This window comes from Spea bombifrons, chromosome 1 (genome assembly GCF_027358695.1).
Source record: "Spea bombifrons isolate aSpeBom1 chromosome 1, aSpeBom1.2.pri, whole genome shotgun sequence".
NCBI lineage: Eukaryota > Metazoa > Chordata > Amphibia > Anura > Pelobatidae > Spea > Spea bombifrons.
The window spans coordinates 154,462,394-154,488,606 of record NC_071087.1 but is presented as its reverse complement, the minus strand read 5'-3'; the positions used below and the strand labels follow the sequence as shown (position 1 = coordinate 154,488,606).

Genomic DNA, 26,213 nt, shown 5'->3' with positions numbered 1-26,213 from the left:
GATGTGGGTGTTCGGAGGTCAGAGCATGAGAGGGAAGCTTTAAGGAAGGACTTTCATGCTGGTAAAGCACTAGGCCCAAAGCAAGCCTTGATTATATTTAAGAGGTCTCCCTGTTAGAGAGAAATTCTTGGCAGACAACATTCTCCTTGGCAGAGTGGAGCAAGTGAAACTGTTGCCGCTTCACGCCTGTTAGTATCCTTTATACAGTGTATGCTGATGATGGCTGAAGGGCAGAGAATAATTCAACGTTTCCATGACGACCGTTATAAGAGCCATTTGGTTAACTCATTTGCTGAGTCACTCCATAGAATGTTCAAGATGGGCTATTAAAGGCTTAATATTCCAAGATTCTCAGGGACAACTCATTTAGAAAGTTCCCAGGTACGGTAGGCAGTGATTGTATAGTTCTGATATTGAGTGCCTTATTCTAGTTTATGTTACGCATGTACAGGTGGGCACCTAATCCCTTTCCTTTGCATCTGACTCATTTGGTAAAGGTCATGGTTTGAGGAAAATTACCTGTATACGAGGTCTCTTCAATGCCAGTCTCTTGAATTTAAGCAGAGGCTCAGGATGATTCCCTAGTGAGCACGTGGCAACTAAACTCGTGCGTTCGGATTTGTATGAACTAAATTTTTGACAAATTCTGCCTAAGTTGTGCATTTTTACTTATCTCTGGACATGTGCAAATGGGCCAAAATGATCGGCACAAACTTTTTAGGTTCCCAGTTTGGACAAAAATCTTACTCACTCTCAATATTTGAATGTTAAGAGTATTTTTACCCATAAAACAAAATGCAAAATCATCCTGTACCTGCAATCTGTTATGTCTAGTTTGTAAAAGCATAGAATTGCCAAAAAAAAAATTAAATTTAACTCTGATGATTAGATTTAGCAGTAAAAAAAAAACATGTTCTTTGAAAACACCAACATTGAATTATTAAACCCAGTACATTGTGTACGGAATTAAAAAGAACATTTATCTTCATGTATAAAATGATAAAAAGCTAACTTGAAACAAATGGCAAATTTCATGTTAAGATATAATTAAGATAAAGCATAAATCCGATACATTATTCTTTGTTTAAAAATCTCCAAAACATTTTGGAATGAAAGAGGATCTGTCATTTTTCAGGAACCCTATACTCCACAGTACTGAATACGAAATAAACTCATGTATCGGTATAAAGAGAGTGAAGACAGAAATATAGATTAGCATTGACAAAATTGCTTTATTTTCTTCCAAAAAAGAGAAAACGTGTCTAAAGATCTCGAGGCTATCATTGTAGTCATGTGATATTTTGGATGGCTTTCATTGAGCTTACTCTTTAAAGCAATGCCAATGAAGTCCCTTCCTTTATAGACTTTCATTAGTTAGAGTATCTAGCTGAGTGATTAGGACTGGGCAACTCTATTTGGTTATCACAGACAGAATGATAAGGAGTGAGGCTGATTTAATGTAGATTGGGCTAAGAAAAAAGAGCTAGAACTCAAATGGTTAATACACAGCTGTTCAAAAGCATTTTATGGTCCCAATTTAAAAAAGAAAACAGCACACTATCTCATTTTTAATCAGACACTGGCAAAAAAAATGGCGGGGGTCCCCATTTAAAATGACTACAATATTCTTAAAGAAATTCTAAAAGTAATCTAGAACACTGCACATTTCTCCACACAGTGTAATAACTTCAAACATAAGATTTGAATCAAAACCAAACATAGAAAGGGTTTATAACCACTACATGAATACAGGTACATGTCAAAATGATTGAACCGTTGACTAATCCAATTGTGTTTATGTCAGTGTGTAATGAAAACCTGCATTGTTGGAACAACTTAACGATTTAGGGATAAGCAATCCCAGTCATTATCATTCATAACACAAGAAACAATTCGACGGGTATTGTGTGAAATTATTATCGGTTCCTTCAGCATCCACAAAGCCATAACATCTCACTAGTTATCCTTCAAACACATGAGCACAGTAAAGGTTCAATAAAAGTTAGAGCTACAACTCTATATAAAAGTTCCCAAAAAAATGTGTTGTGGTCAACAACCTTTATATAAGGAGACTTCACCATTTAAAAAACCTGGTTGCTGAAACCAAAGCCCACATTAAGCTCTTTATAACGGGTCCATCAAATATGAGTTCCTCTTTTCCTGAAGAATCAGATAATGGTTATTCTTGGTGTACCTTGCCTAAACATGTCTTAATTACAAAGTTCTAATTTCCTAATAAAAAAAAAAACTGCAACAACACATGGGTTTTAAATACCAAGAACTGAAAAGGGTTGTGGAAGATGTATTGAGTACCAAAAGTGTTAGCTGTGTCCATTAATAGGAAGGGTTCCTTTATGGTGGCGTTAGAGATCACACTGAAATATTGCAATGGGTTTGACAAGGCACCATGAGTATGTTACCGATAATGTTAAGTGTGAGCCACGTCAACATCTGGAATACCCATATATTAGACATATAAAATGTATACTGGCAATGGGGTTAATAAAGCAGTTTGGTGGAGGTAGCATACAGTAAAATCTCTAAACTTTCTTCAGATATTGTTTCACACGAGCTATCCGTGCATTATAGACACAGGCTTGAAAATGAGTCCCATTAGACATATACACATTAGACATATATCCCTACCATATGATAGAGTAAATTCAAGGTAAGTCCAAGTTCAACAATGCTGTTTAAACAAGTAATTATTATAACACAAACTAGATTGATACGCATCTTCTGATTCGCTACACGAAGAATAATAAACCTTAGATAAGGATTTAGTTAATCTATGGTTCAGTTGGTTTAACCAATGCAGCGAAGCATAACTGTTCACTGAAACATATATAATACCTGAAGAAAACAAGATCCATATAATGATTTATTTTATAAGCAATTTGGGACCTGACCATGGATTTTTCTGACACTGGCCTTAAGCAGACCTAATAAGAATAATGAGTTGGCATAGGGTTTCATAAACTTGGCTTTATTAAGGAACACTTAAGAAAATGGAATCACACTCAGGATTCCACATTCTGTATTTCCATCATATTTATTATTACACATATTACAGGGAAACTGTGAAATCAAGGTAGTTGGTTCACTATGGTTCTTATTCACTAAAGCAAGAGATTATAGGCAGGCTTGCTTTTTTTTTAAGTCCTGTGCCATGGGAGCTTCTAGAGGAAGAGCTTGGATGCCCCTTTATAATGCATGGTTAAACCAATGACATTTTTGAGTCATCTCGCGAAGTTTGGAATTAGTTGGTGATTTGCAGTGATAGGGAAAACTTCACGGTATTAATTGTGTGGGGTCAACTCCAAGACAGGCTGAGTTGGAAACATCCATAGGTAATCATGTATGACATCATTTTTCATTTTACTGGAACTAACTGTCGGAAAATCCCAAAATATTCAACATCAAATAAAATCTTTTATGTTACCCAAGCTTTTTCTTAGAATTTTTGTTTTAAGGAGTAAGACTATACAGAGCAGGATGATGTGGATAGAGATCACGTTTTAGTAAATGAAACATACCAAGTACCTTACACATGCCATTAATGCACACGTCTTTACTGTTATTCCCATCAAAGCAAGGAGTTCCATCAATAACTGCATCAAGCAGCTTATCTGCAAAGTTGGCATCTGTGGGTCTGCAGTGGAGCGCACATGGATTCTCTGTAGGGATTATAAACCAATATTGAGTGTAATATTTATAGCAAATTCTTCTAATTGCAACGTAATCATGTTTTGAAAAACTAATTGGGACTGACTGAGTATTAATTTGTTAAATTACATCTAATTTTCTAAATGTAAATACTAATAATGCTCAATTTACTTACCAATTTGCTTGCGTACGTTAATATTCATTTATTGACAATTTTTAGTGTCGATTTGAAAATTTCAAAGTTTTAGGTAGGTTCCAAAATCAAAATTGCCTATCCCAATATATTACAAGATAAAATCCTAATGTAAAATTGAGTGGAAATGGTTGTCTTTCATGTATGTTAAGTAGCCTTGTGATGGTACTTGAAAGTAAAATTCTACCTACACAGCTTTTATTACCATTTTCGACTGATATAATTATTGAAATAATTGAAAATTACTTTGTAATGAGATAGTTTTCCCTTTGGGAAAGTTGTAACAAAAGGTGGCAAGCCCAGTAATTATTTTTTTGTTCCAAAGATTTACAAAGAAGAGTATTTTACATGGAAACATGGAATTTGACAAAAGATAAGAACCATTCGCCTATCTACTTTGCCCATTTAATCAGTCCTTGGTGTTATCTTTGATACAGGATAGCCCTATGCCTAACCCATGCATGTTTAAATCTCCCGTGCATGTTCCATTTATTTACGACCCTCTTAGTAAAATGAAACGTCCTTGCATTTTGATAAAGTAGTGGAGATTGCTGAGTGGTACAATGTAATCATCAACACAAACAGGAGGACCAGAAGCCAAGATTGCTGTTTTGAATAATATACACATAAGGTTATTTTATTATGGATGCACTATTACAAATCCGAAGCACCACAATATAATATACTAATAATTAGAGTTATGCCTTCAGATTCATACAAACATTGACAAATTTGCCCATTTCATCAATTCCCACGAGTGTCCGAAAATGAGGAAGAACCCAAGTGAAACAAACAAAAATGAAGCACAGAGCTCCAAATTCCCATTTACATTTTGCTGTCCTTTTTCACACTCTCTCTGTCAATGCCTCTACCTTCTCAGTGTCTCGGATTCGCTCCACTCCTTCTTCTCCATTTCTTCTGTCTTATCTGGTGGTTCATTTGTCCCGAGTGCCCACAGCATTATCCTGTCTGTATAAACACTTCTGGTCTCGTGTATTACTTCTGTGATAGAGCCGAGCCTTGGCACAGACCACTGGGACACATCTCTCCCCCATTCCTCAAATTGGGGAAAGAGGGTCTGTGCTGAAGCTTACCCTGTCGTGAAACTACTACAAGAGGATGTGATAATGCTGCAGAGAGCCAGGACAACGGACCACTGGAGAAGACAGAGAACAAGCAGGAGAGCGAAGGAGAAGGGGAGATCTAGAGAAGGCGGGGAGACATTGATAGAGGGCAAGTTTGTGAGGGATAGAGAAAGTGTGTGAGAAAGTGGAAGCGTGTCAGAGAGGGTGTGTGAGTGCAAGACCATGAATTGGAAAAGCCCTTTGAATTTTGTCCAAACCAACAAGGCAGTAAATGACATTTGTTGTCCGAAAACCAATGCACCAAAAACAAAACAAAATTAATCAGAATTGGTTTTGATCCATCTGCACTAATAATTACCAATAAATTATTAGTAAGAATAGACTTGACATTCTGTGTATTGACATAAGATGTTACTGTCGTTTACATACATATTATACGTATATTCAGACCAGATATTCCAGTTCCCTGCCCATTTGTTTTGGCCAAAAAATTCGGGAACAAAAATTTGTTGCCTGGCAGAGAAGGTAGGGAAACATTTAGAAAGCTTGAGAGAGAGATTGAACACAAAAAGAGTGTAAGAGAGTACGAGTGAGTGAATGCGGACCCCCAAATTTTGGTTTTTGCGTATTTTTCCACCGATTTGTGGGGGAGTCTGTCCTCGTTTTTTTGACTATATACAAATAGCCAAATATATCAAAATTCTGTGAATTTGCGATTAGGACAAATCTAAATGCAAACACCTACTCAAAATTTCACTTTAGAATGACATTATCAAACCCCGTAGTACCAAATAGATCAGAGCCTAGTATTGATCACGATCAATTGCAATAATTGATTTCCATTGTAAACAAAGATATGGCAGCGGTAAAAGTCATCCTAATGTATATCATGTGAGTAGTTATTGAACTGTGAAGCGGTGTATCTGGAAAAATCAGAGGCTGATTTTATAAATATTTAATATACAGAAAACAGAATATTAAGTAAACCTCCTGACACCTAATCATAAACTTGTATTTTCTAGTAGGTGGTGCTGAAATCAATGAAAGCCCTGTGGAATCCCAAACTAACTCCTTCCTTTTTTTCTACGGTGATACATTTTTTAAAGCGGCAGTTGTTTTTGTAAGATTAATGTTAGAAATATAAAGTGTATTCACTAATTAGCCACAGTGTAATGTTTTATATCTCGTGTACATGATTTTAAGCAGAGTGCCCTTGGGTGTTTCATGGCTGTCAAACGCCCTGAATTTACTGGGACAGTCCCCACAAACTGCTTATGTGGCATGAAATGGATGAAATCAAATGGGACTGAGCACTGGAAACCATAACACTTATGTTATTCCATACCACCTAAGTGGTTGATTTCCAGGCACTGTCGTGCTGTCCTTGCTCCACTGTTTTGCTTTTGGGAGTAGTTTATGGGCCAGTTGGGGAGATCTTCTGATCTGATCTCTGCCGACAGCCTCAGAGAGCTGTAAAACCAATCAAAGTCTGTGTTATTGAACAGCTATGGGTGTGCCCAATCCATAGGTAAAAACATTCCTCCCCACCTCTAGCTACACCTCCTGACACAGGCGTTCTTGTTTGGACACATTCAATTTGGAGGTGTATGAGTTTAGATTTTATTTTTATCTCTCCTAGCTGTAACACCAAGTCTGACTCCAAAACAGCTTTTCATGCTAATTTTCCTGCATTTACCAAAATCCATCGGTGAAGATTGCATCGGTATCCAACAGTCAGCCTCAGTAGGAAGCTGTAACAGATCCTGGACTCTTTCTGTTCTGTTTTAATGGACTCCCATAAGCATAGCTGGGAATTCTCAGGGTTTTACCAGGATGCCCTGGCCGATGCCCTGCTTCTCTGAGTCTCAGAGTCAGTTTGTTCACAGTGTCGCCCACTTCTCCTCCCACTAAAGGGTGCCTGTTGCTAGCCCCGCCCCTCTATGCAGCAAGCCCCACCTCCTATGTGCCTATCCCGGCCCCTTTTATGATGCCACTCCCCCAGTAAACAGCCCTGGGTAGCCTTGCTTGGAAAACTTCATGAGCCTCTAAGCATAACAGGATGTTTATAGCCTCCAAACTCTTCTGGAATACAACAGTTTCTCTCAAATTACAAATTATTCAACTTTTTGTGCGTAAACTGATAATCATGAAATATAATTCCATTTGTACTTGTTTTTATCTTTTTTACACAAAGCTTACTTAAAAGGCCACATGAGCTGCTTTCTCTTTAAAAAATAGATTTAAAAAATGAAAGGAGAGTCATATGAAAGGCAACTACGGGTGACAGTTATCAAGGTGACATTCAACCACTTAGATGAAAATTTCATCATATAGCGTGGGCGTAATCTGAATGCAAAGCTTCCCATGCTGGGAATTGAGCACGTGTCGGTATTCAGCATGTTTAAACATAAAGCTGGATTGTTATTCCATACACTGTACCAGACATAACATTCTGCGAAGATTCAAAAATGTAATACTTTTTTCCTTTGTTATATTCCATTACATAAAGATATGAAGAACTTTAACCCTTTGATAGTTATATTTAGCTGCCAAACTAATAAACAGCTCACAGATTACCAAGGGAAACTCAGAGATATAGTCTGGCATAGAGCGGCAGATCCAAGGCCACAAACCGAGGGGGGGGGGTCAGATTGCCTTCTTGTGCTGGTTACAAGGGAGATCCCCCCCCTATCCCCAAGCTGCCCATTGACACTACTGAGGCTGTTCTGAGTCAGGACATTCTCCTAGACTAAGGTGCTGTGGAACTTCAAGTCACAGATCGCTGGGATATGATGTCATATACATGCGCGCTGCAGCAAGGATGGGGGCGGCTGGGTAGCTGCCTAGTGTCAAGCCTAGAGGAGTGTCCAACGATAATATATCATATATATATATATATATATCATATATATATATATATATATATATATATATATATATATATATATATATATGATATATAGAACTGCAGAAAGTGGTGGAGTGCAGAGGGAGAAGACGGGATGCATGTTTGGTACCCTAGGTCTGCTTTGCCTAACATGTGTCCCATGAATGGTTGGCACTGAACAGTTTAAGAAACGTCATTTTTTTGCAGAGATCCCTTAGAATGTAGCTGTATAAGTGTTACTCATGTAGCTGGTAATCTAAAGGTCAAAATCTAGCAGTCCCTCAACCTCCTCATGATGCAAAATCAATGGAAATCTTGGGGGTCCTGCTCATGTTATTATTCATTGCTTATTTGCATACAAGGGTTGAGTTGGTGATGTCACTGGAAACACAACACCGCAAAAAATGGTCACCTGAAACAGCAATGTTTTTCTTGTCGATTGTTTACAATAATAATACATAGTACAATAAAAAGCCTTCAATTACACCGGTTTGAGATTACTCATATCAGATTTCTAAATGAAATTTAAAGAAAACTTTCTGGAAATAACTTTATATTCTATAATAAATGAACCCCCCCCCCCCGACTGTTCTAAGGGTAAACAGCTCTTGACCAAAAGTACCTGACCATTATGCATAATAGCTGGCTTTGATTCTTTATTTTTCAGAATACACTCATTGGCACTAGTAATTAAATCAATCATTATGTGTGTATAATGTATATGGTTTGTATTAGCATTTGCTTGAGCGCACACCTAGTAATTTAATGCACGTATTTCAGCCTTGGTCTAAGGAGAGTTTTTCTAAAGAAACAGAAATTCTGACAGAGTAATAATAATTATCATTCCTTATCTGCCGAATGCGCCATTTATTCATATTGTGAATTATAAGCAAATGAGGGTTGCTATTCAGAATAACAGTTTATAACTATAATCAAGATATTGTATTACCCATTGTTTGGTTTTGAATACAATCCAAAATTATCGTGTTAGGTCTTGATTACTAAAATGAGTCAGAAGGTTCTGCTAATTGCTGGTCAGTTACTTTGCCTCCTCTTAAGTATGAGATCAGTCCTACACTGAGAAAGTAAACAGAAAAGCTTTGTACAAGGAGGTCCCCTAACACAAAATGCCACTAAAGCTCTTGTTCATGTCCTCATTATGTCCTGCCTTAACTATTGTCACTCTGTCCTAGCTGGACTCCCTCATACCAAATTCGTCACTCAACAGCCCACTATGAACGCTGCTACCAGACTTATCTTCCACTCCCATCGCTTTTATAACATCTCTCCCCCACTGGTTACCTGTACACTTCAGGATTAATTCCAAAATCCTGACTCTTGCTTTCACAGCAGTTCCCCTACTTACATCTCCTCACTTATCTCACCATCTTCCTTCGCTGCCTTTGGACAATACTTATATCAGTGTGGCCGGTCATCCCTAACAGTGGCACGTTTATCTCTTGTGTAATACACCCTTCCCCTAGATCATAAACTCATTTGAGAAGGGACCCTCCTTACCTCTTGTTATGTCATATATACTACTTGATATGTCCTGTTTACCCATTGTACAGCGGTACGGAAAAAGACAATGCTATAGAACACAAATCATAATAATGCGGTCACCAGGTTTCGTAGTCGTGAGGACCTGAAAGACGTATGTCTTATAGTACAGGGAACATTGTCATCAATCATGTTATATTTTGGGCATTTTAAATATGAGCTGATTCTTTAAGGAGAATACTAAGCAATTTTCTCCATGGGCCTTTGTTTCCCGAAGAGTCATTCTGTTGTTTACCAAATGCAGTATGATAACCAAGGTGTGTAATGGACAACGATGTATCCCAGCCTAGGAAGATGATTGCCCCCTCGAGCAGTCCAGACCCCCAGCATCCTGCTGCACAACAGACTGGTTACAAGAAAGATCTTTGATCCCTGTAGCTGGCCTATTTACACAGCACAGCCTCCATAGTTTCATTAAAAGGCACTTAATAATATAATATAAAAAGTACTTCAGATCAAGAAGGTTCCAATAGATATTTAATTGTAGATTGGTAAGTGTTTTTTTATTTATAAATAAATGTTTGAAGTGTTTTGCCCTTCTTTACAAAATGCTTACACGGCATTATTGATTGTCATCATGGCTTTCATTAAAGCAACGACTTCTAGAAAGAAACAAACATCCTGGGATCCATTAGTATATTACTGCCTGTACATTACACTTGATTGACGCCATACCTGTGTTATATATAGGAATCCATTGGTACAGCTCATTTTTGTACGGTACCGTGTCAAACTCACTGCACTGCATCTGGCGAAACGATGGACCGGTGTTGGGGCACGGGAACGTCTTACAAAGCCTGTATCGCTTTCTCTCGCCGGTGCAGTACTTCCCACCATATTTCGGCCTGAAAAAAAAATAATAATTGCAAATTGTATCTGTAAAATAGATGTTTTTTTTCCCCCACACTATGGAAGGGCAAATGACCACCTAAAATATGTATTAAACATCTGGGCCCTATCATAATTTACTTTATTCAACAAGCCTTTCTTGTTCAGCCTGACTATGGGAAGCTTAGGTATATTACACAGCAGGTGCTACTTTAAAGAGTCGGATAATTGAGTCCTACACTTACAGCGAGCCGGTGAGTCTGATCTTCACAAGCAGGAACTGTTTATACACAAAAAAAGCACTTACTGTAAAACCGAGGGACTTTCACACATGTATATATATATATATATATATATATATATATATATATATATATATATATATATATAATACATAGGATGTGGAGGACACCTTATAATATGTAGCACATGGATTAACCTTAAAACACAAATAAGATAAATAAAATCTAACTCATTTTGCTATACTTCATGACCAAACATCTTATACCATGTCCTGCTGAATGTAGCCTACTGTAAATGTAAGTTTTACCTAACTTTGCTTTTTAAAATTTTAGTGACACAGCCAATATATAATTGCATAGGAAATCTACTTTTTTTTTTTTACATACTCAGGGTTATTGCATTTTCTTTCTGCACTTTGAACACCAGCTCCGCATGTTCTTGTACAGTGGGACCAAGCGGACCATGTTCCCCATCCTCCATGTATAGATTCAGGATGTCTTCCTACAAGAATACATTTCCCATTGAAGCACCACTGGAAACAAAAAAAGAAGATACGTTTAACAAAGTGACTGCACGTCAGTGCATCGGTTTCACCAGCAGGTGGCAGTAATGTAAGCTTCTCTTTCTACGGGACAAATAAATTTCTTCGGGGACCTTTGAGGTGTTTTAGAAAACATAATGGAGAGGATGGTCATAGCAGAAAAGTTTAAACCGATTATTATTATTATTAACATTATTATTTATAAAATGAGAAGCCAACTCATGGAATGGCACATTAAGGGGCGTCTGAAAAATAGAACATCTATAATTGGGGGTACCTCAATATTTTGTATCAGTACAAAACAGTAACAGTAATCAGAGTGAATCTTTACAATGGCCTTTTAGAGGGTTTTTTGTCTTTATGTTATATCTATGTACGGCTGTCCAACATATTAAGTTCATGCCAACGTGGCATACATTTATTATTCTTTATTATTATTGATTGATATAATGCCATCATGCTCCACAGAACCATACAATGTAAATCAATAATTCCAACTGACATAACCTGAAAATGAGTCTTGCAGCGTTCTTATTGATTGACTTAAAACAACAGATTAGAACAAAACACAATATAATAATACTTGAAATATGGTTACAGACTATCTTGTTGGAGTCAAATACAGTCAAGTACAACTTAAAGTCAATCAATCCAGAATACGGAGTACAAATAAAAAAATGTATAATGTATTACTTGAAGGTCTATAAATGTACTATTACAGATAGAACTGTATCTCCAAAGAGGGCCGGACCCCCACCCAAACTTGGGTGGTATGTTGGAAAGCCACCCATATAGCCTACAGGTTCAAAGACGAGGTCTCATTTTATCTACGCCTTCCTTAACTCTGCCCTCAGTTACGACCTTCTGGATGTAGTAAGTTAGTTATGTTTTTTCGGAATATTTCTAAATTAGCCTCATAAAAAGTATTTCATGCCCCCCCATTATGTTATTTTGCCAACAATTAATTGAAAATTGCAAGTACAAATGTCAGAATTAAAGGCAGCAGAAAGGACACACATTCTGAAAGTGTAATTAATCTCTACTTATGTTTTCAGCAGCAATTTATTTGTATTTTTAAGCACTTGGACAGACCATTAACCTCCAAAACAATCTCTCAATTAAAGGACAAACGTGATACATCAGAGAACTAACCATTGTGTTGTTAATTAACACCTCCTTATTGGACGACTTTAATTTCAGGAGGCCAACTATCCAGACCATTACACATGTCTGTGTGATTGACCAGGGTCAACTAAAGTTCAGTTACCAATATATATTAAGGTTTGATCCAATTACATTACGTTTATTTATATGGCGCCAGCAGATTCTGTAGAGCTTTACAATCAGTTCAGTTGGTAGAATAAATCAAAAATCACACACAATGACAAACTAGTATAAAGAGAAGAGGGCCCTGCTCTTGGGAGCTTACAATCTAGTTGGTTGAGGGGAAGTAAAACAGTAGGAGAGGGCGGCTTGGATGGGGTTGTTCAGATGGCTTAGACTGCTAGTGTTAGGAGGACAGGTTGTATGCTTCTTGAAAGGTAGATTTCCAGAGAGCTTTTCAGTTTGCATATAAAGGGAGAAAATCTGACAGAACTTGGAAGGGAAGAATTACAGTGCAGTAAAATCCCGGATACCGGAGTTGGAAGAAGTTATGAAGGTAGAATACAGACAAAAGTCATGAGAGGAACAAAGAGGGCAGTTAGGGGTATATTTGGATACAAGGGCAGAGATAAAAGGGGTGCGGGGTTGTTAGGGGCTCTGTAGGTCAAGAGTTTGAATTTGGATCTGGAGGGTATGGGGAGCCGCTGGAGCGATTGGCACAGAGGAGCGGCAGATGAGGAGCGGTGACAGAGAAAGATTCATCTAGGTGCACTGTTGAGGGTGGATTGAAGCAGTGAAAGGCTGGGGGGTGGAGAGCATTTAGTAGGGAGTTGCAATAATCCAGATGGGAAATCACAAGGGGGAGGATTCATATTTTTTTGTTTCTTGAGTGAGGAATGGCTGAATTTGGGAGATGTTTTTTAGATGAAGGCAGGATTTGGTGAGGGACTGGATGTGAAGGAAGAAGGAGAGAGCAGAGTGAAGCATGACACCAAGACAGAGAACTTGTTCAGTTTGTTGGATGGTGTTAACAGCGATAGAGATGTCAGGAATTGTGGACGGAGAGGATGGTGGAATAACCATAAGCTCAGTCTTGGAGATGTTGAGCTTCAGGTAATGCAACACCATCCAATGCATAAAATACTTAATTATGTAATAAACTACTTAATTATGCAAATAATGTATAGACCATCATTCAAATAAATAGTTTGTAGATTAATAAAAAAGTCACCTTGTTTTCTGCACATCTGGTTCCATCTACAGCCGCATCAAGTTTGGACCGGCAAGAATCATGCACTAAACACCATAGTGTCTGGCATACATTCTGAAAGAGAATAATGAATCGATCTGCATTGAACATATGGCAAACATTTTAAAAAATGTAAATAAGACGTAAACACTTCTCCATAATATAGCAGAATAGTAATAGACCACAAGTTCCATTCCAAAGCTCCATTGCAGTAAAATAAAAACATATATTGTGGTATTTTAATGAGCAAGATTTGAAAGTAACCTCATTTGTGTTGACCGATGACACATTAGGCTTTTCTGGATATATTATTTGTTATATTAATACGAATAATATTCACCATAGTAAAATAGCCACATAATCCCCTCCAAAAATGGGAAATTGGTAGTTTTTATTGACCTCAGTGGACACTCAACTCAAAAGCACAATTCAAGGAATTGCCTTTATATCTACATTAAGATATCACAATTGTATAATAATTTAACGACCTGTAAAGCATCTGTTAATCCAGCAGACGGGAGACGATGGGACAATTTTCAGAAAAAAAAGGAAATTTTAGATAGATGGTGTTTGACTAACAGAATGGTCATATGTTAAAAGTTAAAGGGGTTAAATAAGCTTAAATGTAATAAATATATGAGCCTTCACAGAGATTTTATAGTAAATAGTAAGGAAGAGAAAATTGAGCTTTAATAAAATTGAGTTACTTTTGAACTGTTACTATGGTCTATGTTATGATATTTTGAGTTTATAAAGGGGTTAAACAAAGTACAAGGAGGATAATTGTAAGGGCAAAACGAGACGGGCCGAATGTTTCTTATCTGTTGTCAAATTCTACATTTCGCACCTTATATTCTTAGCGATTGACTTGTTAAGCAGATCTGGCTCCATTTAACTATTGGGGCACTGGGCCAATTAAAATGCCCATGATGTATTTTAATATCACACAAGCTACAGAAAGCAATCCTAATTAACTTGTATTGTAAAGCCAATGGATCCTCCTGTGATTAATTATTTGGAGAAGTTTCTACACATAACTACATTTGAAACAGTTTACATATTAACATACACAACTAAATAGTTGATTCAACCAACATTCCAAACTGTTAAGGATTAGGAGTTTACCAGACTTGGGCAGGGGCGGTCTAGCTCGGGAGTAGCGTTGCTCCAAAATTATTCACAAAGGGCCGGTCATGAATGTGTATGTGAGAGGGATTGTATTTTAGCATAAGTGTGTAAGGGTGTGTTAGAGTGTACGATAGAGTGAACGTTTGTGTAAATATGTGTGCCAGTGCATGTGTGAGTTACCAGGGGAGGGGCAAGGGACCAATGTGGCCACTTGGCTTTACCTGTCTCCCGGGCCAGAAGGTGCCAGCCTTCATCTGGACTTAATAATTATACCACAGGATATGGTCGGAATTGACCAAAAACCTGATTTCATCTCATTTTATTCCAATAAACTTCCTTTATCTGCAGACATTGTGGAATCGTTTGTTGTCAGACATGCAGTATTTGGGTGATGCTCCACGCCTCCCTAGACATAGTGGTCATTCTTTTGTTTCCTACAGGCAGTATAATAAGGAGTCAAGAGGCTTGTCTAGTAGATTTGGCCAAGATAACTCTCTGAACTCATTAAATGATACAAAAACGTATTTTTTATCCGATACTATTAATAAAAAATGGTGAACGTTCCCTTTAAGTAAGTAAGTGTGATTTCAATAATTTCTCTACAGAGTCATGTTTTGTGACACAAAGTAGGCCTTGGTGAGTGGTGGACGGAACCAGGGAGGATGAGAGTTTACTACGGAGAGGACCAGAGGCAGACCAACACGATAACTATATATTGAGAGAGTACTAAGCAAGTTTATAAGAACCAGAATGCAATTCCTTCAGCTTTCTCCTTTCCATAGAACATTAGGTTGTGTAGGTTTCCGTAGGTGGAATATTTGTACACACATCCCACAATGCATGCGGCACTTCATCACCAGTTCAAACCACATGTACAAAGTTTTCTGCATATCTTTATTAGAAAAATGATCCAATGGGTGGTCCCTAAACCCATTGAAAACAATGCATTTTGTGCCCGTACATGTACGGGCTTTGTCATTAAGGGGTTAAAGATGCATCCTCTGACACACAACATATGAGGATCAGAGCTTTACGTGTAATGTAAAGAAGTTTTACTTTCTGAAAGGGTGGTAGATAAGTGGAAGAGCCTCACAGAAGAAATGTTAGAGGTTTATGTTACAGTTATAAGGAATCTGATCACGGTTTCCTACAGTGGCAACAATGGGCAGCCTAGAAGGGCTGAATAGTTCCGCCGTCAAATTCTATGTTTCTATGTCAAAACTTTGGAATCTTTTGTAATGATGTCCTATTTTATAACCAGCCTTTGCTCTTTTGTCCGTGCAGGTCTGTAGCACATAGCGGGGGACATCTAATTATACCCTACGGATAAAGAATGATCATCAAAAAGGAATCCTGTAATGGTCAAAGTTAACAATCAGAATTCTCCATAGCTACCAACATGTTTTTTTTAACCCTATACTGGAGAAATGCAAGCATTGAACTGTTACTTTGTAAATTACCACATTTCTGATTTATCTATTGACAATCGTGGACAAAAATTGTCTATTACCATTGTAACATTGTATAACTAATTTAAACTGGGGCACAACATATTTGATTAGAACTTTGGACAGTAATTGCTTCTAGCATACAAAGAAACACAAACGACTTGTTACATAATTGAAATTTTCTATTTTCTGATAAAAGTTTAACCCACTAATGGCACGACATACAGAAATATACAATTTCCACAATGGAAAGCAGAAACATGTTTATAAAAATGGGCAGAACAATGACATTAAATGCCATCGAGTTACCTGTATACATATAAAGATTTTATACATTTCATCCATAATTTTGTTAATTTTTGGTAAATTGTCATAAGCTCTCTTTTTAGCTAAAACTTGAGGGTCAGAGGCTTAGCTGAAATGAAACAAAGTTTTACTTTACTGAGAGAGTGGTAGATAAGTGGAACAGTCTCTCAGTAGAAGTAATAGAGTTTAATACAGTGAGTGAATATAAACACGCATGGGATAGATATATGGCTATCATGTATCCCGATTTTATAAGACAAGACCAAGGACTGATTGGGGTTTTTACGTTACTAGAAGCATTAACAGACAAGACTAGACTAGAAGCATTAATAAATAATACACAGCTATATGAGGGTTATTGGGAAATATAAAATATAAGAGAAGGTAAACTTACATCTACCAGTTCACAGACTGTTGCATTAGGGCCATACTGCAGTTGGCATTGGTGGTTGAGGTCATACAAGACTCCAGGAGCAACAAATGGTGGCTTAACATCTTTCTTCACCGGTACATCATCGAGACAAAACCCCCATCCTCGACTATAAGACAAGAGCATAGTTATATTATCATATAAGCAATTTATCAAAAATTATATATATATATATTCATTGGGATATACAAAACGTGATGCTCAACCCTTGCAGTTTTTTAATAAAATTCAGTTTTATATTTAAAAATATTTATATATCCTTATTATACTACCAACCAGCCTTTGAATTGGACACTTTTGCTTTAGGGGGTGTTTTGTAATGCGGCTTTACAGACACCTTTCTTACACAATTTAATATTTAAACACATTTTCTGCTATTTGCTTGCACGTTACTGTGACTTTTAAGACTGTAGAACAGCAAACATTCTGAGCTCACAGAAAAGAGTCGGTCTATTTAGAAAACACACACCCGTTTATTGCGGCGAAATAATAAAGCATGATGAAAAGGCATCAAAAATATGAAACTTATAGTTCTTACCATATTAAAAAACATATATTAATAGTAAGCATATCCGTTAACCTTTCATAGCCCTCCTGTTTTTTACCTATGATCACAATTGATGTCAATATTCAGGATGGAATTTAAAAATGAAACAGGCCATGATATTTATAGAATTAAAATAATATTTTTTTAATTAATTAAAAATAATATTATTTAATGGAGCAATGAGTTTTTTGTGTTTTTTTTTAGATGCCTCTAAAAATATAGTGTTTAATAGTTTTCATGTCCTAAGCATGTAACGAAACATATTGGAAAGATATCCAGGTATACAAAAAAGAATATTGTTCACTATGAATAATGAAAAGAGATGTTAACAAATATTTTTTACTGGTAGACTATGCAATAATTTAAGAAAAATAATAAAATAAAAAACACACACACTACTTACTCCAGGAACCGTGTGATATCTTCTTTGCTACATGGCGACCAGGTTAGGGGTGAGGTGTCGTATTTTAGTTGTCTTGACATAATGAATGGTTGTCCAATTAATTCACAGTCATTCCCTTGCCCATCATGGTGAATTCCGAAACTGAGGGATAATAACAGGGATCGTGACTTTGCGCAAGCGGAGCCTTCTGAAATGAGATTCTTAAAAAATTATACTAAAATATACAGACAGCTGTAAAATTAACTCCCCACAATTTTCATAAAAATAACGGTTTAAAAAAACCACATCTTAGACTCTAATTATATGTTACATGTTATCCCAAGTTCTGTACGCAAATTAGGTTAAATCATATAGCAAGTATAAATTGGAAAGCATTAATTTATGGGCATATCATTAGATTATTCTTATTAAGCCACCAAAATAACTAATGCATTTAAATTAATGGAAATAACCTTAACAGGCAGTTATTTAAATAATTATAAACTCAAAGAAATCATCTAGATTTCTATAAATAAATGTTTTGCTGATCATATGGTGCTACACACTTTAAACTGGCTTTCCAGGGCAGTTTAAAGTCATAGCACCAAAGCACCATGTGAATATTCTGCGGGTTATCCCTACCTGATAGGCAAACAAGGGCAAGGAGCTGGTAAAAGGCAGCACCATGGCGTCCCCTCTTATGTTATAAGCCGCTGCATGCCAGAGAAGGGTGCTGGAGGTATATTTGCAACAGAAACCCTTGCACAGGTTGGCCCATGGGTATGAGAAAACTAGAATTCCCAGGCTAAGATAAACTCATACATTCGATAAGAAAGAAACTCGCTTGTAGGATTAGAATCTAGCGGGAATGGGTTGAAGAGAAGCATAAGGTATAGGATATAGGGGATATGTAGTGGGGGTTGTATTAATGGCAGGTAAGGGCTAGCCACATATAGTAGTACTTTTCTGAAGAAGTGGGTTTCGAGAGTTTTCTTGAATGTTGGGAGGGTGAAAGCTCGAGGTTCGGTGGAAGAAGGTTCCAGAGGTATGGGGCAGCCCGAGTGAAGTCAAAAAGGAAGAGGTGTAAGCGGGGAGGAAAGCCTTAGCCCATAAGTGGAATGTAAAGATCGAGTAGGGGGGGTTATTTTTATGAGGGCAGAAATGTATGGAGGAGCAGTGTTATGGGGGACTTTATATGTTAGGATTTTTTGGATTTAATTCTTGAGGTAATAGGGAGCCAGAAGAAGGCTTTACAGATTGGAGAAGAAGAGCGTTGTGTAAGGAAAATAAGCCTAGCAGCATTTTGGGTAGAGTTGAGATAGAGAAATGCCAACAAGAAGAGTGTTGCAATAGTCAAGGCAGGTGATGAGAGAAAAAACTATGATTTTTATGGCTTCCTGGGTGAGTGGCAGAATCTGGCGAGGGATTGAATGTGAGGGATGAATTTGGGGAGTTGAAGATGGTCCAAGAGATAGAGATTTCAAGTAATGACATGGTAGGAGGGAACATAACACGTTCAGTGTAAGATAGATTACCGTACATTGCAGGTTCTATAAAGAAATAGCTACTTAATGTTTAAGAAGAAGTGCAAATTGTATTATTTTCTACTATAGACCGATCACCTTAGAAGATCTGTTTATACAGTAATACCTGTGTCCAATTTCATGTGCAATAGTAAAGGCTACAGGAAGACCCGAGTCCTCATTAATGTTGCAGCTTCTGTGAGGTTGGCACATCCCTGAGAGGTAAGACAGACCCAAAGTTTCACAAGGACTGTTTCTCCCAACACAAATATCCTTCCTAAGAAAAGCACAAAACAAAACAAAAAATACAAAACATTAGTATATTAAGAGGGCTGTTTGGATAGCATCACGTGCTTTAAATGTTATTTTGTTTTAGACTTAGTGCTTTTAATGTTTGTCTTATAGAACATGGAAAGCCACTCCAGACTTTGGTATCTGTGTTAGAGCTCGAGGGTAGGATGGACCCAACTTGCCTTCTGTAGATATAAACGAAGCCATGTTAACCTTCATTAGTGTAGCCATCTTCTTAAAAGAAGGCCCACATTGGCCATCTGTCCAGTGCTCATTAGTCACTAAACCTGTTGCTCTAGCTGTAACTCATGAGCAAAAAGCGCAACATGCGGCCGTGCATATCCAGCCATGGGCCACACTTAGGCCTCCTTCCTATTCTACGCTGCTATGGTGATATATACGATTCCCAGGTGTTGCTTTTGCTCTCAGTATGTTAAGATTGACATCCCTGCTTGAGTGCAGGTGACCCAAATAAGTGTATCTTTAAATAATGACAAGCCAAGGACCGGTATTAGAACATATTTGTCAAGTTGGAACACAGAATATTCACAACAGGCTATTAAAGGATTAGTATTTCAAGAGCGCTCGTATTGAGCACGAAAGAATAAGGTTTATTATAGTGATTCCAAAAACTGATAAGTACTCCTCTGAAGAATATGACAAGCTCACAAAAGAAGAGGGACAGCTTGTAGTATAAACTGAATACTGTTACTACGTTGTTCTATTCAATTTCATTGCCATTTCTTGAACCGGGAATATTTTCACCATATTATTCATACATACGAGCAGTTGCAGATTTTTTTACCAACTTTTGTGTTTTCTTTTTTTTGGGATTTTACATAATTTTCTCGAGTCCACTGTAACAATAAAAACTACATAGTGGGTGCCATTGGAAAACAGTGCTTTGAAATAAATGTAAATAAAGTGTAAATGTGCGATAAACCAAGATGACCTTGAAACGCACTTCTTTTGAGAATCAGTGACACATACATGCTACTCTTTAACATAAACTCATATGTGACATCTTTAGAAATATGATGTATAAAAAATCCTTTGGCTCAGAATTTCAATATTTATTAAATAAACGTAATAATTATTAAACTATAAATTATTTCGCTGTATCTATCTACTCATGCTGTAAAACAAAAAAGAAAAAAAAGAAATCCCCAAAATCTTGAAACCCTGCTATGGATAAATACCATACAAGTGTGTAATAAGTGAGGCTTTTACTCCCACTGATAGTGTCTACACTTATTTAAAGGACATTTCTGTGGCGGCCATGTTTGTTTATCGGCAGGGAAAAGCTCAATGCATTGAACCCAATGTATAATAAAAGACAATAGGAGAAAAAAATCTCTCCAGAAAGGAAGACACCAGGGATACCCCTAACAACGCTATACTGCAAATGAAAGATTTCACAATAGGTTAACCTAGAAAAGGAATTTCTCAATGGAACCTTTAAACCACTGATACGCCTGCACCATATAGATGATATTAATATTAAATATCAATGAATTAGTTAATATTAAAGGGCAACTTCATTAACACATTTGACGGGAAAACTTGAATATTTTAATATATCAACAGCTTCAACTCCAAGGGAGATCGATTAAACCAAGATCACCAATTCCGTGTACCAAGTTGTTTTATTGGTTCCCACTTGCATCATTTTAAGGAAATCCTATACATACATATACTCCTTATTCTGCCGTTCTATCTGAAGATAAGACCTCTGAGGTCACAAAATGCTTATATTATTATTATTATTATTATTATCTTTTATTTATATAGCGCCAACAGTTTACGCAGCACTTAATACAATACATAAATTCAAGGGATATGACAAGACAAGAACTGACAGACTAAGACAAACCGATACAGCCCTGCTCGCAAGCTTAAAATCTAGAGACTTTGCATCTTTTTCTTGTTCAATAGAAGGAATCAACTTTAACTAGAATGAGTGTGTTTTTCTTTACTTTGCACAGATGTTGCCGATTGGTCACCGACCAACCTACTAACCGCTCCTACCTGGAATAGAGAATGCTCTGACTTCTGATTGCGTAGATTGCTTTTCTAACTCTGCCACAATGCATGATGAACGCTGTGCACTTTTGTTTCTGCTTAGTTCATTTTTAATCCTCCTCCAAATTAATTTTATGGTAACCCTTGTTGACTTTAGTATTATTTTTTTTTAAATGTCATTACTATATTTTTATAGCAAACAGCATAAATGCCAAATTGCAAAAAAAAAAAAGCATTCCTGTATTATCCTCCAGTGAAATTTTAAACATAAATTACATGGAGCAAACATCATCTAAGAGTCCATCTGATAAAATCAGAATTTTTAAAAAAAACTCTGGAGGTTACACAGAAATATTCAGCAAGACTCTCAAAGATCATATATTCAAATGTGCAGGCAATGCTAGAATAAACTCGTTCTGCTCGCTATTACTTGTCCAGCTGAGCTAAAATAAAATTGGAAATAAAACATTAAAAAAAATCCCTTCTGCTCTTAAACGGATTACAAGTAATAGACATCCTTTTACAACAGAGCTTAACTTTTTGGCTATGCCTGAATGTCACAACAAAGTATGACCACTTAAACAACATACAAAATGAGCTAAAATACACCGGTATAAAGGACTGTAAAGCATGCATGTTCCGCAGATTAAGCTTGCAAGCTGCTTAGAATAGACGTAGTTGCTATAATAACGTACATAAGATCTTGCGTATCGCGTCCTTTATTAATTACTTGAAAGTAGCCCTTAACCTTAAAGGACATATACGAAGGATGTAAACTAGCTCATTTAAGGACTTCTTAGAAAATATTTCTTAGATTATTACCATATTTTGATACAAACAACAAAAAAATGACAAATTGCGAAATGCATAATACTTAGAACTGCGTGCAGCGGTATTAACTACACTCCTTCAGTGTGATCGGGTGAACTATCTCAGTTTGAAACACAGAATATATGAAACAATTATTATCTGTCAGAAAAAGAAGCTCTTGAAGGTCACATGAAACTTTCAGCGAGTTTTCCAGGGATCACATAGCGAAATGCAGAGGCGGCGTCGGAAAGAACTCGTTCTGCTCCAAATAATTTGACTTTTTCCTACTAAGCTAAAATCTAAAAAAATATGAAATATTCATTACAAGAGGGATAACAGAACTAAGAAATAACTATTTTCTAATTTTTTAAGAATCGAAGTTTTGAAATGAACAAGGATTACGTATTCTTGATATTAGTGGTAAATATTGTTACTGAAGAAAATGTTCGGACAATGTCCCCAAATATGTAACATTTTAGCAAAATGGGAAATTTCTCATAAAAAGGTTTTTTTTTTTCTCCAAAATAAATCTGATTTGAGTGTGTAACTTTCTTTTACAACTTCTTAAAAACAGGATAATCTCAATAAAAAGGCACACTACGACTTGGGTTGTCTGAATGATTTTGAAATAACATAACTATGAATGCATAATGTTTATTTGACCTACTGGCACAATTATGTCCAGAATCAGATTATGGGCAACATGCATGTAAAAGGAAAATTGCATGATCGTAGTTGGATTATATCCTAGTTGAGAACATTTGATAACAACTTCTCACTGAATTACTTAATTTCAGTTCAGTACAGGTACGTCTGTGGGTGTGAATGGGTTAACATGCATACTTCTTTGAAAGCGCTGTCGGATACAGCAAACAGTCCCTTTCAGAAGCACAGTTTGAGTTAATAAATTCAGTCCCTGGCACCCTTACAGTCCGAAGTGGCCCCTATAGTGTTTTTAATATCAATACCTTGTTAGCAGTACAGCTATATCGTGGTGGGCTGGGTGCGCATCACTTTTAGGATTTATACTCTTCTGCCACTTGCAAAAACTTGCCAAGGTCTGGTCTGCGTGATGAACTATTTTCAGTCCTTCCTAAATGAAAAAAGCCAAATAGCATACCGTGCAAGGTGCTTCATAAAATTTTGATGCTTAATTAAAATAAAAATGATATAAAATAATCAAAACAAACAGATAAAAAAAATCGTAAAATTCGGAGCCTAAGTAATCAACGGTACAACAAAATAAGTGATATCTAACTTAAACCTATGGTAATAATTATTGAATCCTGTCTCTGATATGACTACAGACCTTGTAACATTAAAAACAGTATTTTAGGGGGATAGGGGTTGTTGTAACCAAATGACAAGACCAAGAATAAAATTAGGATTTTGGTCTAACAGCAGGTAGAAACCCGAGCAGACTAGGTTGACCAAATGACTTCCATGTGTGGTTGAAATTTAAGATTGTATTATATCTAGGGCTATACAGATGTATGCTGAATTCTGTACATCTGAATGTACGTTGAGAAAATGGCCTACATTCTACTTCCGTCATAGTAAATCTATCACAAGTTACAACGTCCCCATGGAAGAACATTAGATCAAAGATTGATAACTTTTGTCTCCCAGTTAATGGATCTGGCCCGATATATTTCTGTTTTTATCCCCTACTTTACCATTGCATTCTGTGAAAGGATTAGCATTCAATTACTTGTGACACCTTTACCTGTGGTTAGCAAATTTACCTCTTCCTCCTCGAGAAGAATCAGACGGACCACTTTGATATGAACTGCGTTACCAATGCTTGCATCATGAAACAATCCGGTAACCTGTTTATTAACAAGATGATGTAAGATATGATCAGCGATATAATAATAACATTTATATATTATTAGCGCAATAATGAATCCCTGTCTTCCCAAGCAGTTGTATTAATTGCTGGGTGTTTAGTACTGTATCATCCTGACACTGTTTTGCTCATAATTAGTTTTTCCTGCATAGATGGAAGTCACAGCATACTTTTACAGAGTCATCCTAATCGTCTGTGAGTCATTTTTATTCATTATTAGATTGTTAAAAATAAATTTTGGTTATTTTCTTTACTGTGTAATTTACTGTAACACGCATGACCCCTGTAAGTGATGTCATGTGTTTTTAGAGACTGTATGTGTTATTCTTCAAATTGTTTAATGAAAAGGCTGGGTTTTAGCACGTGGTAGGCTTTTGTTTCTAAACCACTTTAGTGCAACCAAGTCTAACTTTTTTTTTACATAAAAAAATTCAGAAATTCTATTTTTTTTTATCTCTAATATGAAAGTAGCATTTGAAAATGCACATTTCTTGTTACAGATCCTATAAATCTGTCTGCGCATGCATTCATAAATACAAACACACCTGTTTGCCTACTTACATGATCAACATTTGCCATTTCTGTAATTGGGGGACATATTTATTCTGTGACTTTATTAGTAGATTTGTGTATATTTTGCAGTGTGTTTTTTCTGGTGACGGTTTTAGGGTTGTCATTAACGTATTGAAAATGCGCTAATTGGAAAAATAATCAGACTACTGGAAACTTGCTGGGTTTTACCCAGAGTCTCTGAATTAAAAAATGCTTCCACAGAACACCAGGTCGGTTTCTTCAATCTCTAGGCAAAGGGCCAACATTTGGTCATATCTACTCCAGCCCATGTCCCACCCACTTTCTCTCAAACTCAAGCCTACTTAAGTCTAACTGGGGTTAGCCTCCCTCCCATGTTCAACTAGTCACACCCCTAGCCATCATTGGGAATTTTCACTGGAGACCAAAGTGGAGTTTTACCCTCCATCCGGTTCCCCCTCATTTTTACACATTGGCAAAAATTGAGCCTATGCGCTCAATAATTTTCAACGTGGCACCCGAGAGCTCTCATTCCAGGACAATGCATTGTCCCGGATTGAGGCTGCCCGGGACACGGACATGAAGTCCCATTGCGCCGTTGTCCTGGGCAATCTGGGACATGTGGTCACCCTAATGGCAGCTATCCAACAGGTGAGCACTTCCTGTGTCCATAGTCCAGCAGGAAGCACTACCACATGAGTAGCAGCTAACGGAAGCACTCCTGTAATGCAAGGTGTAGGATCTGCTTACAAAAGTTTGTTAGTTCAATTACAGGAATCTTCCTTCCAAGGGTGTCACAGCCAGCTGTCTATGTACATTTTAGTTGGACTAAGGCGAAAGCATAGCCTAGAATAGGATTCTCACACTGTACTGTTCAGTGCAGCAGGAGAGTTTCCTGCGCCATAGTGAATCACCTTAAAACATGACAAATTGGAAAATGTCTGTTCAACTAGTTTCTTTAGGAAACATGAAATTCATCACTTACTTCAGGTTTATTGCCACCGTCACTGCTATGTTCCTTGAAAGGACATTCAAGCATTACTCATTTTCCTATGTCTCCAGGAAATTCAGTTTATCAAGTAAAATAGGGGAAACACCCTATTAGCTAATAGTGTTTTATTGACCACTGTCTCCAAAGTAGGCTACAGACATCATTTTTTGCTTACCCTGATCCCCTGTTTCACAATTGTGTGATTAGGTGTTGTGGATCATTGAGGGAATAGTGTTTTGCACGTGGACAAGAGTTCATGGACAAACATCCTCTGGATATTTATGAAAGACAAACACCTGTGTTCCGAGTATTAAATAGTGAATGCAGGTTTAAGCATGCATATGCTTTTAAGCAAGTATGTTCCATGAAATGATTAACATTAATGTGTTCCAGCTGAAATTGGTGTCCATGGCTTCCAAGTAGCTTTATGTTCATTAAGTTGCTAACTCACAAGAAGGCCAATGTCTAAAATTCCTGTTAATATATGTACATTGTATATGTAGTGCAGATTTATATTTGTTATAAACAATCACAACAAGATTCTTCAGTGTAAAAAAACTACAAAATAATTAAGTTTTAAATATGTTGACGTACATAAT

General features: G+C 36.9%; 2 protein-coding genes across 2 annotated transcripts in view; both read right to left on the bottom strand.

Moving 5' to 3' along the window:
* Positions 1-26,213, bottom strand: part of ADAMTS12 (ADAM metallopeptidase with thrombospondin type 1 motif 12) — a 161,570-nt gene that overhangs the window by 57,685 nt on the left and 77,672 nt on the right. Inside the window, exons 5-13 of the mRNA XM_053448139.1 lie at positions 23,989-24,072; positions 23,212-23,336; positions 19,248-19,397; positions 17,619-17,759; positions 16,633-16,777; positions 13,339-13,431; positions 10,849-10,994; positions 10,067-10,236; positions 3,544-3,677 (exon numbers count right to left, since the gene is read on the bottom strand). Of these exons, the coding sequence (XP_053304114.1) occupies positions 3,544-3,677; positions 10,067-10,236; positions 10,849-10,994; positions 13,339-13,431; positions 16,633-16,777; positions 17,619-17,759; positions 19,248-19,397; positions 23,212-23,336; positions 23,989-24,072 (1,188 nt within the window). The remainder of the gene's footprint in view (positions 1-3,543; positions 3,678-10,066; positions 10,237-10,848; positions 10,995-13,338; positions 13,432-16,632; positions 16,778-17,618; positions 17,760-19,247; positions 19,398-23,211; positions 23,337-23,988; positions 24,073-26,213) is intronic.
* Positions 12,016-26,213, bottom strand: part of C1QTNF3 (C1q and TNF related 3) — a 278,698-nt gene continuing 264,500 nt past the window's right edge. Inside the window, exon 7 of the mRNA XM_053448146.1 lies at positions 12,016-12,031. The gene's annotated coding sequence lies outside the window, so the exon portion shown is untranslated. The remainder of the gene's footprint in view (positions 12,032-26,213) is intronic.